This window comes from Salvelinus sp. IW2-2015, linkage group LG17 (assembly GCF_002910315.2).
Source record: "Salvelinus sp. IW2-2015 linkage group LG17, ASM291031v2, whole genome shotgun sequence".
Taxonomy (NCBI): domain Eukaryota; kingdom Metazoa; phylum Chordata; class Actinopteri; order Salmoniformes; family Salmonidae; genus Salvelinus; species Salvelinus sp. IW2-2015.
Genome location: NC_036857.1, coordinates 1,287,604 through 1,303,175, shown reverse-complemented (window position 1 = coordinate 1,303,175; position 15,572 = coordinate 1,287,604). Strand labels below are relative to the sequence as shown.

Below are 15,572 nucleotides of genomic sequence, written 5' to 3'. Positions count from 1 at the left end.
GTCAAAGACTCCACTTTCCCAAGTCATAGACTGTTCTCTCTGCTACCGCACYGCAAGCGGTACCGGAGCGCCAAGTCTGGGTTCAAAGACTCCTTAACAGCTTCTACCCCCAGGCCATAAGACTGCTGAACAATTAATCAAATGGCRACCTGAACGATTAATCTAATGCCCCACCCCCCCCTCTTGTTTTTACTCTGCTGCTACTCGTTGTTATCTATGCATTGTCACTTTACCCCTACCTATATGTACAAATTACTTCGACTAACCTGTACCCCCGCACATTGATTGGGTACCGGTACCCCCTGTATATAGCCTTGTTATTGTTATTTTGTTGTGTTACTTTTATTCGATTTTTTACCTTAGTTTATTTAGTAAATATTTTCTTAACTCTATTTCTTGAACTGCATTGTTGTTTAAGGGCTTGTAAGTAAGCATTTCACGGTAAGGTCTACACCTGTTGTATTCGGCGCATGTGACAAATAACATTTGATTTGATTTGAGTGAAAGATAGATGAGATTAAAAGTGAAGCGAGAACAGTTAGTAGTGTAGAWCTTTGTCAGGTTAGAAAGGGATATCGTTTAAACATTGACAAGACTTACTCAAGCAGAAAAACCTGTCCAGACCCCTAGCAATCCCAACATTTGGTTAAGGTTTAGTTGTATTTTGTATACGTCAGCTAAAAGCTGTATAAAGCTGTTTTATTGTATAAAGTATAAAGAACAACAAATCTGTACATTAAAGGGAGTGGAAGGGATGGTGGGTGATCAGAGAGTTGAAGCAGATCTGATAGCATTGAGATTGCAGGAAGTGTTGATGGAGATGATCAGATGAGTATGGGCATTCACTCATACATTTCTGAGGCCAGAGCCTTGCCCCATCTAAGACCCTCCTTTTCCCTCTCTTTTTCAAGCTGTGGCTCAGAGGACATTGGTCTTTAATCCTGACATTTGATTAAGGATTAGTTCAAGAGCCGGATAATTTTTTTTTTGAATGTCCTGACCTAGCCCGATACGCCCACACCACCCTGCTCCATCCATGGCCTCGGTGACWGTSGGATGTTGTCTGTGAGACTCGTTGAGCATGCTGTTAGGGCTAAAGGCTAATAAAACGCTGTCCACATGTCATTCGGGATCTCATTTCAGCATATATATCCCATTTTTTTGTTTAGAAAGATTAAGGTTATTGAGAATTGATACAGCAGTTATGTGCCATTTCTTACAGCAGGTAACAAAACAAGCTGTAGAAATGTAGAGTCACTTTAATAATCAAGACAACTTTTCCAATTCAAAGCACAAAAATAGTTTCATAGACAGAGATAAGCTATAGGCTACAGTATATTTTAAATTGAATTTATTTTCAAGAAAGATAGCGTGTATTTTTTGTTTCTTATGTGTATTTTTAACGGTCCATATTCAGACCATCTCGAGACTTACTTACTCCGCTACTTTCCGGAAGAGTACAAAAAAAAAAAAACATCTGCCCTCAAAGATATCCGTGTCTTCATTGATGTGACAGTGCCAGTGACACAGTCAGAGAGAAAGTTCCTCATGTACAGTTAGATGCGAGCCGACGCACTAACTTCCTCGTATACAACTAAAACAGGACTTTCTATCGGAATTGTTATCACGAGTCGGGATGGAGGAGCGGACATAAAATAAAAAATAAAGAAAACAAATAATTCAGGATTAGAAGACCAGATAGCCATATAGCGGCCAAGGATTATACAGCTGGTTGGAACYAGGTAATTCCCTCTCATTTTTTTCTTCTAGACCACGAAGGTGAATATGTATAACTCACTGATATTCATAAACAATATGCATTTCTTAAAGAATAAAATAAGAGGACGAACAGATGGATGTTTCCTTAAACGGTTCCCATCTGGGTCATTCAGTGGTATTATGAAAATTGCGCATTAAAGGGATTTATGACCGTGTTATTATGTAGACTATATTACGGTGTTTGCTATTGGTTTATGTATGTAATCCCTACACTGATGATAGTTGAGAAACTACAGAAATATAATGTTCACATAAATGGTGGTAAAGGTGAAATGTATTTTAACTGTTTCTTAATTTTACAAATATATATGTATGTCTTTACTGTCTGTCCATTTTAGCTCCGAAATGTTGAGACATAGCCTATTTCTTTTCCAGTTTGCTGAYCCCTCTGTCTCTCGCTTCTTTTTGCCTAGGCTAATGTAAAGAGGAACCAAAAGTTACTGCTTATCCTACTGATTCAACACCGCATACGATATTCACATTGTGTATTCACAGGTGCAACACCTACCTATTCATGGCTTGTAATCTATTTATTGAGGGAAAACACAATCTTGGAAAAAAATGGGTTTGAAAAGGGGTTATTCGGCTGTCCCCCATAGGAGAACCCTTTTTGGTTCCAGGTAGAACTCTTTTTGTTTCCATGTAGAACCCTTTGTGTAAAGGGTTCTACATGGAACTCAAAAAAGGTTCTACCTGGAAACAAAACGGTTTTACTTGGAACCAAAAAGGGTTCCTCAAAGCGTTCTCCTATGGGGACAGCGGAATAACTCCTTCAGGATATTTTTTCTAAGAGTGTAGTAATGGTGCATTTTTTTTTAATTTTAAAGTAAACACCATAATAATTGATTAACCTACTATTTTTTATCAATGCTAATCTGGCATGGATATCTGATGAGTCAATCTACTCAATATTTAAGACCCAATTTGCTTCATAGCACATTATGATTGCATCAACTTGTGCTGGAAAGCCTCACATTTCCTCACATTTACGCTGACAATAGTTCCTATAGTTTTATCAGTGTTTCTCTAGTTTCTACTTCAGGAAACAGGAAGTCAATACTTAATGTTGGAGAAGCCTATCAGAGAACCTCATGCCATACTGCCACTCTCCTAATTGCAGAGACAAATCCTCCCAATGCAAAGGGTCCTGTGTGTATGGTGCTTGGGGACATGGCATTGTAGTGTGTGTGGTGCTTGGGGACATGGCATTGCAGTGTGTGTGCGTGCGGGGTGGGCAGGGGAGGTTTAGCAGTGCAGTTTTTCCTTTTCACATGGTGTCCAGTCCCAGTTTCAGCCACCCGCCGCCCTGCCCTGCGTCAGATGCCATGATAGCAGTTAGGGCCAGAGGCACACATGACGCAGGGCTTCCACAGCTCACTAGATTTACATCTGTGGAAAATATGGGTGTGTTGGAGACAGACAGGCAGACAGACAGACACTCCCAGAGACCTGAGGAGGATGGTTGAAGGGGGTATTAGGGGTTGATTTGTTCAAGAGACTGCAGGAGAGATGGATGGAGAGGACAAGGATAAGCGTGTATGGTCTGGGCTTCACCTCCAGTTAGCTTCCTCTGTACAGGAAGTGCATGCCATGTGTGTCATGGCTTTATTAGATTAATGGAGGATGAAGTGATCGATATGAGTCTGAGGAGGTTTGTAAACGGATGAGAATCTTTGGACTACATGGCGGGCTGACACTTTATCATGATGCAGCATTGACAGGCAAGAAGAAATGTCTTCTCCTGAGATTCAGGGGTGTGGCTTCCTATAGGCTACCTGTAATTTGGGAGAACTGACATAATGATAAACTGAACCTTTTCCATTCAATAACCATAAAGAATACTTGTGTTTTATTTAAAATAAAATWAAATTGTGGCGGTGGTGTTTGAGTGTACTATATAAGTGAAACATTTTTGAGTATAGGAAATCAGTTTTCATTTTGCCTCCAGCATCTTCACTAATCAGTTTTTTTGGGGTGTGCATTATCTGCCTGTGAACTGTGGAAATGAAAACTGTGTAAGCATAAACAGGTCTTCTGGAAGTTAAACTTGAACTGATCTTCCTGTAAAAGCTGACAGATCAAGCGAAGAGGAACACCATTGAAATGGAAAAGGGAAGTGAATATTTACACCATTATTTTTGACCAAGTGGTTGTCTGCAGATAGATTTTTTTTTTTGACCAGTTAAGTTGACTAAGAACACATGCTCATTTACAGCCAATGCCCTGAGGAATAGTTACCAAGGGAGAGAGGCGCCTGAATTAGCCAATTGGTAGCTTTGCGTAACTGTTTAAAGTGAAACATTCTCCATGACTATGTCATGAGATATATGGCTGTAATCCAGCAGCACTCCTCCACATCCTAAAAAAACTGAGTGCAGTAAAATGTGTTCAGGGCCCATATTCACAAAGTGTCTCAGAGTACTGACCTAGGGTCAGTTTTCCCTTTTAGATCATAATGAATATGATTATATGGACACGGGGAAATATGATCCTAGATCAGCTCTCTACGAGAAGCTAACCTCTATGATGACTTCAGTCACATTTTCTTCTGTTAGGTTACAGTAATAGCTCTCAGATGCTTTGTCTCTCTCGCTCGCTCTCTCTCGCTCGCTCTCTCTCTCTCTGTCTCTGTCTCTCTCTGATAAACATCACTTCCTTCTCTCAGTTTTAAAAGTAGAATTTTGAAAGTGTTCTATGAACAGTGGTGTTAGTAGTTTGCCTTAGTCACAGTAATTCATGCCAGATTTATCCTATAAGGTGTCAACGACATACACTGACTCATCCATGCTAATATAACGGTGTTGTTTCCATCCCTCTCCTTGCCCCAACCTGGGATCGAACCAGCAACCCTCTAAACACATCAATAACTGCCTCACACTTAGCATCATTACCTATCGCTCCACGAAAGCCACAAGCTACTTCAAGGTCTTGGAGCGATTGACGTCACGGATTGAAACGCTACTAGCGCCCACCACTAACTACAGTAGCTAGCCTTTTCACACCGGTTACACTCAGGCTGTGGTGAAGGTCTAATCCCACTGTAACTTAAAGGTCTCTCTATCTCTCTCCTACTCTCACTCTTTGAATAGTCCAGTTCCTCTGTTTATGTTAACACAGATGAACCAGAAAATGACAGTCCTGTCTCTGTCACACAGACAAAGCTCTGTTCAATCAGAAGAATTCCCCCTCTCTCCAATGTCCCTTTTTTAAATATTTTACACAGACCATATTGACTCCACCCACAGATCATACGACTCCACCCACAGACCATATTGACTCCACCCACAGACAATATTGACTCCACCCACAGACCATATTGACTCCACCCACAGATCATATGACTCCACCCACAGACCATATTGACTCCACCCACAGATCATATGACTCCACCCACAGACCATATTGACTCCACCCACATATCATATGACTCCACCCACAGATCATATTGACTCCACCCACATACCATATTGACTCCACCCACAGATCATATGACTCCACCTACAACGCTACTAAGTTGTTGTTTTATTTGAAAAACAAAGAGTTCTTCATGCCACCTCTGCTGTCCCAAAGGCGTGGCTGGGTGTCGCTAGTTTGGTGTCGCTCTGGTGATTAGGAAGAATTCTAGAATTGTTTGCTTCCAAAAAGCTGTGTAACATGTAGACCTGTGTGGGAAACCGTTGCTCTTATGATGTAATGAAAGTAAACCCAAACAGTAGCTTACAGTAAATTACATTGTATTCTGACTGATATTTTTTGAAATAACACATTTTTAGGTTCTTCCACCATGGGCTGCGTGGGGTCCAAGGAGCAGCAGGATCCCAGCAGCAAAGGAGTGAATGATGACACTCTGAGCCGGACTCAGCCAGCCCACTATGTCAAAGACCCCACCACTGGGACCAAGGCTGTGAGTGAAAACCTGGGCGTGATGATGGTGATGATGATGATGGTGATGATGGTGATGGTGATGGTGATGGTGATGATGGTGATATTGGTGGGTGATGAAATGATGATGTGTGATGATGATGATGGATGATGATGATGATGATTGATGATGATTGGTGATGATGATGAGTGATGAATGATGATGATGATGATGGTGATATGGTGATATGGATGATGATGATGTTGGTGATGATGATGGTGATATGGTGATGATGGTGATGATGATAATGGTGGTGATGATGGTGATGATGGTGATGGTGATATGATGGTGGTGATGATGATGGTTGTGGTATGATGATGTGGTGATGTGATGGTGATAATGGTGGTGGTGATGATGATGGTGGTGATGATGGTGATGGTGGTGATGGTGATGATGATGATGGTTGTGGTGATGATGATGGTGGTGATGGTGATGATGATGATGGTGGTGGTGATGATGATGATGGTGGTGATGGTCATGGTGGTGATGATGGTGATGATGACGATGAGGATGTGATGGTGGTGATGAGAAATCGAAAAAAGATCAGTAGGGGACATGGTCATTGAAAGGGAAATTCTAATGAGTTATATTTGTCATTGTCACTGAGACAACATAGTGAAAAGTAACGTGTTAGGCTCCCTACAATATGACTATGCACAGAGTATTGATATTTGAGGTACATTACCCAAATAAGTAATGTTCTAACTAGTTGTTGCTTTACATAACTGCTAGACTCTCCTCTGTTGCCAAATGCACAGTAAGTGACTGATCTGTAAGTCGGTTTCCTTGAGTGTCTCTGGGGTGGTCAATACTTCCTGTGTGTTTACAGTAAAGCGACTGTAAGCGCTGACATTCTGAATGAGGAAGGGGAAGTAACATCCAACGAATGCAGAAATTCATTTTGTGATCATTGTTTGAACAGACATTGAATTTGCATGTACATTTCAGTCATTTTGCAGTCGCTCTCATCCAGAGTGACTTACAGTTAATGAGGACATAGCTAGGTGAGGACAACCACATATCACAGTCATAGTAAGGAAATGTTTTCCTCAATAAAGCAGCTCTCCAGAAAAGTCAGTGCTAGTGAGAAAAGAGAAAAGACAAGTGTGAGCATTAGTGCAACAAAGGCAAGGATGTTGTTTAAAAAAAAAAATGATTAGAATATTTTCGGGGGAAGGTCTCTCCTCTCTTTCTGTTTCTACATTCCTATTTTCTATCRGTCTATCTCACTTTTACTTCATCTGTCATTTGACCAGTCATTTTCTTCTCTGTTTGTGTTCACTTTCTCCCAGCTTCTATACTACATTTCCTATGGTTCTCCTCGACTTCAATCTCTTTCTGTCTTTCACAGAATAGAACCATCTCCTCTGGCCCTTCAGTCCCCTCTGATGGTGAGTATGACACAGAAAAGTTACAGTTGCTCACTTGAATTTGTGATGTAGGAACTATCACAGTGCTCAGCTGTATTTCTAGCAGCGACACTACATAGTGTCAGCGTCAACTGGCAAACGGTTCGTTGTCATGTAGTTATAGACTATGGCTGAGGCCACATATGAAAGTGAAAGAGGGGAGAGAGTGTGTAGGTTGAGATAGCCCCGACTCAGAGTTTCACCACAGATGATCTCTCCACTGCTATAACAATAAAGCAGCCAGACAGGAAGTGACCTAGGCAAAGCCCTATTGTTGTTTTTAAATATGTAAGAATTGCACGTGATGTCACCCACAAACACAAAGTCTCTCTTTGTCATATGTGTGCATGCATTTGATTTATTTTGATACACACACACACGCGCACACACACACGCTTACATTCTCTGCCCCTCCCCCTCCAGGTCCTGAGAGCATTGCTATTGCTCTGTATGACTATGAGGGTATAAATGATGGAGACCTGGGCTTCAAGAAGGGAGACAAGCTTAAAATCTTACAGGAGTGAGTGTCTCTGACAATTCTACATAAACATGACGCATTCATACCCCATACAGAGCACTGTATACAATACCTATAATACCTATTCCCCCACCTCTCACAATCGGTGTCTGTCTGTCTGTCTGTCCGTCTCTCTCTCTCTCTCTGTCCGTCTCTCTCTTTCTGTAGGTCTGGAGAATGGTGGAGAGCCCAGTCAATCAGCACAGGCCAGGAAGGCTTCATCCCCAGTAACTATGTAGCCATAGACAGCCTTGAAACCGAAGAGTAAGTATGTTCAAGTCAAGCAAATCAAATCAAACTTTATTAGTCACAATGCGCCGATTACAGCAGGTGTAGACCTTACAGTGAAATGCTTACTTACGAGCCCCTTAACCAACACTGCAGTTTAAAAAAAAAACACGGATAAGAATAAGAAATAAAAGTAAAGAGCAGCAGTAAAATAACAATAGCGAGACTATATATACAGAGTCAATGTGCGGTGGCACCAGTTAGTTGAGATAATATGTACATGTAGGTAGAGCTATTAAAGTGACTATGCAGATGATGATAACAACAGAGAGTAGTAGCGGTGTAAAAGAGGGGGGAGGGGGGGGGGGGTAACGCAAATAGTCTGGGTAGCCATTTGACAAGGTGTTCAGGAGTCTTATGGCTTGGGGGTAGAAGCTGTTTAGAAGCATCTTGGACCTAGACTTGGCGCTCCGGTACTGCTTGCCGTGTAGTAGCAGAGAGAACATTCTATGACTAGGGTGGCTGGAGTCTTTGACAATTTTTAGGGCCTTCCTCTGACACCGCCTGGTATAGAGGTCCTGAACGGCAGGAAGCTTGGCCCCAGTGATGTACTGGGCCGTTCGCACTACCCTCTGTAGTGCCTTGCGGTTGGAGGCCGAGCAGTTGCCATACCAGGCAGTGATGCAACCAGTCAAGATGCTCTCGATGGTGCAGATGTAGAACTTTTTGAGGATCTGAGGACCCATGCCAAAACTTTTCAGTCTCCTGAGGGGGAATAGGTTTTGTCGTGCCCTCTTCACAACTGTCTTGGTGTGCTTGGACCATGTTAGTTTGTTGGTGATGTGGACACCAAGGAATTTGAAGCTCTCAACCTGCTCCACTGCAGCRCCYTCGATAAGAATGGGGGCGTGCTCGGTCCTCTATTTCCTGTAGTCCACAATCATCTCCTTTATCTTGATCACGTTGAGGGAGAGATTGTTGTCCTGGCACCACACGACCAGGTCTCTGACCTCCTCCCTATAGGCTGTCTCATCGTTGTCGGTGATCAGGCCTACCACTGTTGTCTCATCGGCAAACTTAATGATGGTGTTGGAGTCYTGCCTGGCCGTGCAGTCATGAGTGAACAGGGAGTACAAGAGGGTACTGAGCACGCACCCCTGAGGGGCCCCTGTGTTGAGGATCGGTGTGGCGGATGTGTTGTTACCTACCCATACCAACTGGGGCGGCACGTCAGGAAGTCCAGGATCCAGTTGCAGAGGGAGGTGTTTAGTCCCAGGGTCCTAAGCTTATTGATGAGCTTTAAGGGCACTATTGTGTTGAACTCTGAGCTGTAGTCAATGAATAACATTCTCACATAAGTGTTCCTTTTGTCCAGGTGGGAAAAGGTGTGCAATAGAGTGCAATAGAGATTGCATCATCTGTGGATCTGTTGGGGCGGTTTCTGGGATAATGGTGTTGATGTGAGCCATGACCAGCCTTTCGAAGCACTTCATGGCTACAGACGTGAGTGCTACTTGTCGGTAGTCATTTAGTCAGGTTACCTTAGTGTTCATGGGCACAGGCACTATGGTGGTCTGCTTAAAAAATGTTGGTATTACAGACTCGGACAGGGAGAGGTTGAAAATGTCAGTGAAGACACTTGCCAGTTGGTCAGCGCATGCTCGCAGTACACGTCCTGGTTATCCGTCTGGCCCTGTGTCCTTGTGAATGTTGACCTGTTTAAAGGTCTTACTCACATCAGCTGCGGAGAGCGTGATCACGCAGTCTTCCAGAACAGCTGGTGCTCTCATGCATGTTTCAGTGTTGTTTGCCTCGAAGCGAGCATAGAAGTAGTTTAGCTCGTCTGGTAGGCTTGTGTCACTGGGCAGCTCTCGGCTGTGCTTCCCTTTGTATTCTGTAATGGTTTGTAAGCCCTGCCACATCCGACGAGCGTCAGAGCCGGTGTAGTACGATTTGATCTTAGTCCTGTATTGACGCTTTGCCTGTTTGATGGTTCGTCGGAGGGCATAGCGGGATTTCTTATAAGCTTCCGGGTTAGAGTCCAGCTCCTTTAGTGCGGATGTTTCCTGTTATCCATGGCTTCTGGTTGGGATATGTACATACGGTCACTGTGGAGACGATGTCATCGATGCACTTATTGATGAAGCCAATGACTGATGTGGTGTACTCCTCAATGCCATCAGAGGAATCCCGGAACATATTCCTGTGCTAGCAAAACAGTCCTGTAGCTTAGCATCTGCTTCATCTGACCACTTTTTTATTGATCTAGTCACTGGTGCTTCCTGCTTTAATTTTTGCTTGTAAGCAGGAATCGGGAGGATAAAATTATGGTCAGATTTGCCAAATGGAGGGCGAGGGAGAGCTTTGTATGCGTCTCTGTGTGTGGAGTAAAGGTGGTCTAGAGTTTTTTTTCCTCTGGTTGCACATTTAACATGCTGATAGAAATTTGGTAAAACAGATTTAAGTTTCCCTGCATTAAAGTCCCCGGTTACTAGGAGCGRTTTCTTGGGTGAGCGTTTTCTTGTTTGCTTTTGGCGGAATACAGCTCATTCAATGCTGTCTTAGTGCCAGCCTCTGACTGTGGTGGTATGTAAAGAGCTACGAAAAATACAGATGAAAACTCTCTAGGTAGGTAGTGTGGTCTACAGTTTATCATGAGATATTCTACCTCAGGCGAGCAATAGCTCAAGACTTCCTTAGATATCATGCACCAGCTGTTATTTACAAAAATACATAGTCCGCCGCCCCTTGTCTTACCAGACGCCACTGCTCTATCTTGCCGTTGCAGCGTATAACCAGCCAGCTGTATGTTGATAGTGTCGTCGTTCAGCCACGTCTCCGTGAAGCATAAGATATTACAGTTTTGAATGTCCCGTTGGTAGTTTAATCTTCCGTGTAGGTCATCTATTTTATTATCCAAAGACTGCAAGTTTGCTAGCAGAATGGAAGGAAGTGGAGGTTTATTCGATCGCAAACGAATTCTCAGAAGGCAGCCCGCCCTCTGGCCCCTTTTTCTCCACCTCCTCTTCACGCAAATCACGGGGATCTGGGCCTGTTCCTGAGAAAGCAGTATATCGTTCGGGTCGTCCTCGTCTGACTCGCTAAAGGAAAAAAAAATTCTGCTAGTCCGTGGAGAGTAATCGCAGTCCTGATGTCCAGAAGTTATTTTCGGTCATAAGAGARGGTAGCGGCAACATTATGTAAAAAATAAGTAAAAAAATAYGTTACAGGGCCTCCCGAGTGGCGCAGTCGTCTAAGGCACTGCATCGCAGTGCTAGATGTGCCACCAGAGACTCTGGGTTCGAGCCCAGGCTCTGTCGCAGCTGGCCGTCACCGGGKGGTCCATGGGGCGACGCACAATTGGCCTAGAGTGGTTAGGGAGTGTTTGGCCGGTAGGGATATCCTTGTCTCATCGCGCACTAGCGACTCTTGTGGTGGGCTGGGCGTAGTGCATGCTGACCAGGTCACTAGGTACACAGTGTTTTCTCCGACACATTGGTGCGGCTGGCTTCCGGGTTGGATGCGCTCTGTGTTAAGAAGCAGTGCGGCTTYGTTGGGTTGTGTTTCGGAGGACGCATGGCTCTCGACCTTCGTCTCTCCCGAGACCTTACGGGAGTTGTAGAGATGAGACAAGATAGTAACTACTAACAATTGGATACCATGAAATTGGGGAGAAAAAGAGGGTAAAATTTAAAAAATAATAATAATTATAAATAAACAAAAAATTGTTACAAACAACGCAAATAAACAAACAAAAAAACACAATCGGTAGGGGGCACAAAATGTTCTCCAGTGTACTGTGTGAGTAATTTGTGAGTAGAGCTGCTCAAAGGAATCAGTCTAATATAACTTTCCCCTCCTTCAGGTGGTTCTTTAAAGGAGCTGCTCAAAGGAATCAGTCTAATATAACTTTCNAACTTTCCCCTCCTTCAGGTGGTTCTTTAAAGGAGCTGCTCAAAGGAATCAGTCTAATATAACTTTCCCCTCCTTCAGGTGGTTCTTTAAAGGAGTGAGCAGAAAAGATGCAGAGAGGCAGCTGCTGGCATCAGGAAACAAAATGGGATCGTTTATGATCCGTGACAGTGAGACCACCAAGGGTGAGCACGTTCAAAAGCTCTTATACGTTATACACATTATACAAGCGCACTTTTAGACTATAGCAAGCCGTGTCTCCTTCCTGCCTACAGGCAGTTACTCACTATCCGTGAGGGACAGTGATTCCCAATCAGGAGAAACAGTCAAGCATTACAAGATCCGTACGCTGGACAACGGCGGTTTCTACATCTCCCCACGCATCACCTTCACCACTCTGCAGGAACTGGTCGGCCATTATAAAAGTGAGTGCCAACAGCACGGCCTTCCACAACACACTAGAGAAGGGCTATTTCAATCTTATTAACCTGAGACAGTGTTTCCCAATCCTGGTCCTGGGGACCCCAAGGTGTGCACATTTTCGTTTTTTGCCCTAGCGCTACACAGCTGATTCAAATAATCAACAAATCATCAAGCTTTGATTATTTAAATCAGGCGTGTAATGCTAGGGAAAAACTCCAAAAGGTTCACCCCTTGAGGTCCCCAGGACCAGGATGAATAAACACTGCCCTACGAGGTCCGGAGTACTGCTGGTTTTCTGTTCTACATGATCATTACTTGCACCCACCTGGTGTCCCAGGTCTAAATCAGTCTCCGATTAGAGGCAGAAGAGTGAAACTTGCTCTGAGGTCCAGACTTGAATTTGAAAGCACTAGTGCCAACTGCTGCTAAAGTTGATAGTGGATGTTGGAGATAACAGCCCCCTCTGCTGGCTGCCTGTTCTGAATACGGACACATTGTGTATTTAGCCTCCAGCAGTACTGACTTCCTATGGGTTTATTCGTGTGTGTTACGTACAGTTCAATGATACATTCAGCTAATGGTATTTCATGTCCCGTATGATTCAGAGCTTTGTGTGTGGATGTCATACTGGATGTGTTTTGTTTTTACTACAGAGCTGGGAGATGGTCTGTGCCAGGCCTTGACCAGCCCCTGCCTCAGTCCCAAGCCACAGAAGCCCTGGGAGAAGGATGCCTGGGAGATTCCTCGGGAGTCCCTCAAACTGGACAGGAGGCTCGGGGCTGGCCAGTTCGGAGAAGTCTGGATGGGTGAGCTCCATGTCATTTAAAGCTTCTATTCTGTCATTCTGACAAGGTTATGTTTGGACCAATACTGGGAGATCAGTACGAGTTTTTATGTTGTTTATTTAACCTTTATTTAACTAGGCAAGTCAGTTAAGAACAAATTCTTATTTACAATGACGGCCTGCCCCGGACAACACTGGGCCAATTGTGCGCCGCCCTTTGGGACTCCCAATCACAGCCGGATGTGATACAGCCTGGATTCAAACCAGGGACTGTAGTGACACCTCTTGCACGGAGATGCAGTGCCTTAGACCGCTGCATCATTTGGGAGTTTTATATGTATTCTGAAAACATTCTTGCTTTGTGGAGCATTGAACTGAGGTAACATAGGTAATGTGGTTTGTCTTTGTGGAGCATTGAACTGAGGTAACATGTAACATTAGGTAATGTGGTTTGTCTTTGTGGAGCATTGAACTGAGGTAAGATAGGTAATGTGGTTTGTCTTTGTGGAGCATTGAACTGAGGTAACATTAGGTAATGTGGTTTTGTCTTTGTGGAGCATTGAACTGAGGTAAGATAGGTAATGTGGTTTGTCTTTGTGGACATTGAACTGAGGTAACATTAGGTAATGTGGTTTGTCTTTGTGGAGCATTGAACTGAGGTAACATAGGTAATGTGGTTTGTCTTTGTGGAGCATTGAACTGAGGTAACATTAGGTAATGTGGTTTGTCTTTGTGGAGCATTGAACTGAGTAACATAGGTAATGTGGTTTGTCTTTGTGGAGCATTGAACTGAGGTAACATTGGTAATGTGGTTTGTCTTTGTGGAGCATTGAACTGAGGTAACATTAGGTAATGTGGTTTGTCTTTGTGGAGCATTGAACTGAGGTAACATTAGGTAATGTGGTTTGTCTTTGTGGAGCATTGAACTGAGGTAACATAGGTATGTGGTTTGTCTTTGTGGAGCATTGAACTGAGGTAAATAGGTATGTGGTTTGTCTTTGTGGAGCATTGAACTGAGGTAACATTGGTAATGTGGTTTGTCTTTGTGAGCATTGAACTGAGGTAACATAGGTAATGTGGTTTGTCTTTGTGGAGCATTGAACTGAGGTAACATATGGTAATGTGGTTTGTCTTTGTGGAGCATTGAACTGAGGTAACATTAGGTAATGTGGTTTGTCTTTGTGGAGCATTGAACTGAGGTAACATTGGTAATGTGGTTTGTCTTTGTGGAGCATTGAACTGAGGTAACATTCGGGTAATGTGGTTTGTCTTTGTGGAGCATTGAACTGAGGTAAATAGGTAATGTGGTTTGTCTTTGTGGAGCATTGAACTGGAGGTAAGATAGGTAATGTGGTTTGTCTTTGTGGAGCATTGAACTGAGGTAACATTAGGTAATGTGGTTTGTCTTTGTGGAGCATTGAACTGAGGTAACATTGGTAATGTGGTTTGTCTTTGTGGAGCATTGAACTGAGGTAACATTGGTAATGTGGTTTGTCTTTGTGGAGCATTGAACTGAGGTAACATAGGTAATGTGGTTTGTCTTTGTGGAGCATTGAACTGAGGTAACATTGGTAATGTGGTTTGTCTTTGTGGAGCATTGAACTGAGTTAACATAGGTATGTGGTTTGTCTTGTGGAGCATTGAACTGAGGTAACATTAGGTAATGTGGTTTGTCTTTGTGGAGCATTGAACTGAGGTAACATAGGTATGTGGTTTGTCTTTGTGGAGCATTGAACTGAGGTAAAATAGGTAATGTGGTTTGTCTTTGTGGAGCATTGAACTGAGGTAACATTCGGTATGTGGTTTGTCTTTGTGGAGCATTGAACTGAGGTAACATAGGTAATGTGGTTTGTCTTGTGGAGCATTGAACTGAGGTAATTCGGTAATGTGGTTTGTCTTTGTGGAGCATTGAACTGGGTAACATAGGTAATGTGGTTTGTCTTTTGTGGAGCATTGAACTGAGGTAACATTAGGTAATGTGGTTTGTCTTTGTGGAGCATTGAACTGAGGTAACATTAGGTAATGTGGTTTGTCTTTGTGGAGCATTGAACTGAGGTAACATAGGTAATGTGGTTTGTCTTTGTGGAGCATTGAACTGAGGTAACATTAGGTAATGTGGTTTGTTTTGTGGAGCATTGAACTGAGGTAAAATAGGTAATGTGGTTTGTCTTTGTGGAGCATTGAACTGAGGTAACATTGGTAATGTGGTTTGTCTTTGTGAGCATTGAACTGAGGTAAACTAGGTAATGTGGTTTGTCTTTGTGGAGCATTGAACTGAGGTAACATTGGTAATGTGGTTTGTCTTGGTGGAGCATTGAACTGAGGTAACATAGGTAATGTGGTTTGTCCTTTGTGGAGCATTGAACTGAGTGTAACATTAGGTAATGTGGTTTGTCTTTGTGGAGCATTGAACTGAGGTAACATAGGTAATGTGGTTTGTCTTTGTGGAGCATTGAACTGAGGTAACATTAGGTATGTGGTTTGTCTTTGTGGAGCATTGAACTGAGGTAACATAGGTAATGTGGTTTGTCTTTGTGGAGCATTGAACTGAGGTAACATTCGGTAATGTGGTTTGTCTTTGTGGAGCATTGAATGAGG

At 43.2% G+C, this 15,572-nt stretch overlaps 1 protein-coding gene across 1 annotated transcript in view; it reads left to right on the top strand.

The window, feature by feature from the left end:
* The first annotated feature begins 1,498 nt into the window (after positions 1–1,498).
* hck (HCK proto-oncogene, Src family tyrosine kinase) overlaps positions 1,499–15,572 on the top strand; it is an 18,918-nt gene continuing 4,844 nt past the window's right edge. The window contains exons 1-8 of the mRNA XM_024006145.2: positions 1,499–1,742; positions 5,553–5,683; positions 7,053–7,092; positions 7,534–7,630; positions 7,796–7,891; positions 11,849–11,952; positions 12,043–12,192; positions 12,844–12,996. Of these exons, the coding sequence (XP_023861913.1) occupies positions 5,564–5,683; positions 7,053–7,092; positions 7,534–7,630; positions 7,796–7,891; positions 11,849–11,952; positions 12,043–12,192; positions 12,844–12,996 (760 nt within the window). The 5' untranslated portion in view covers positions 1,499–1,742; positions 5,553–5,563. The remainder of the gene's footprint in view (positions 1,743–5,552; positions 5,684–7,052; positions 7,093–7,533; positions 7,631–7,795; positions 7,892–11,848; positions 11,953–12,042; positions 12,193–12,843; positions 12,997–15,572) is intronic.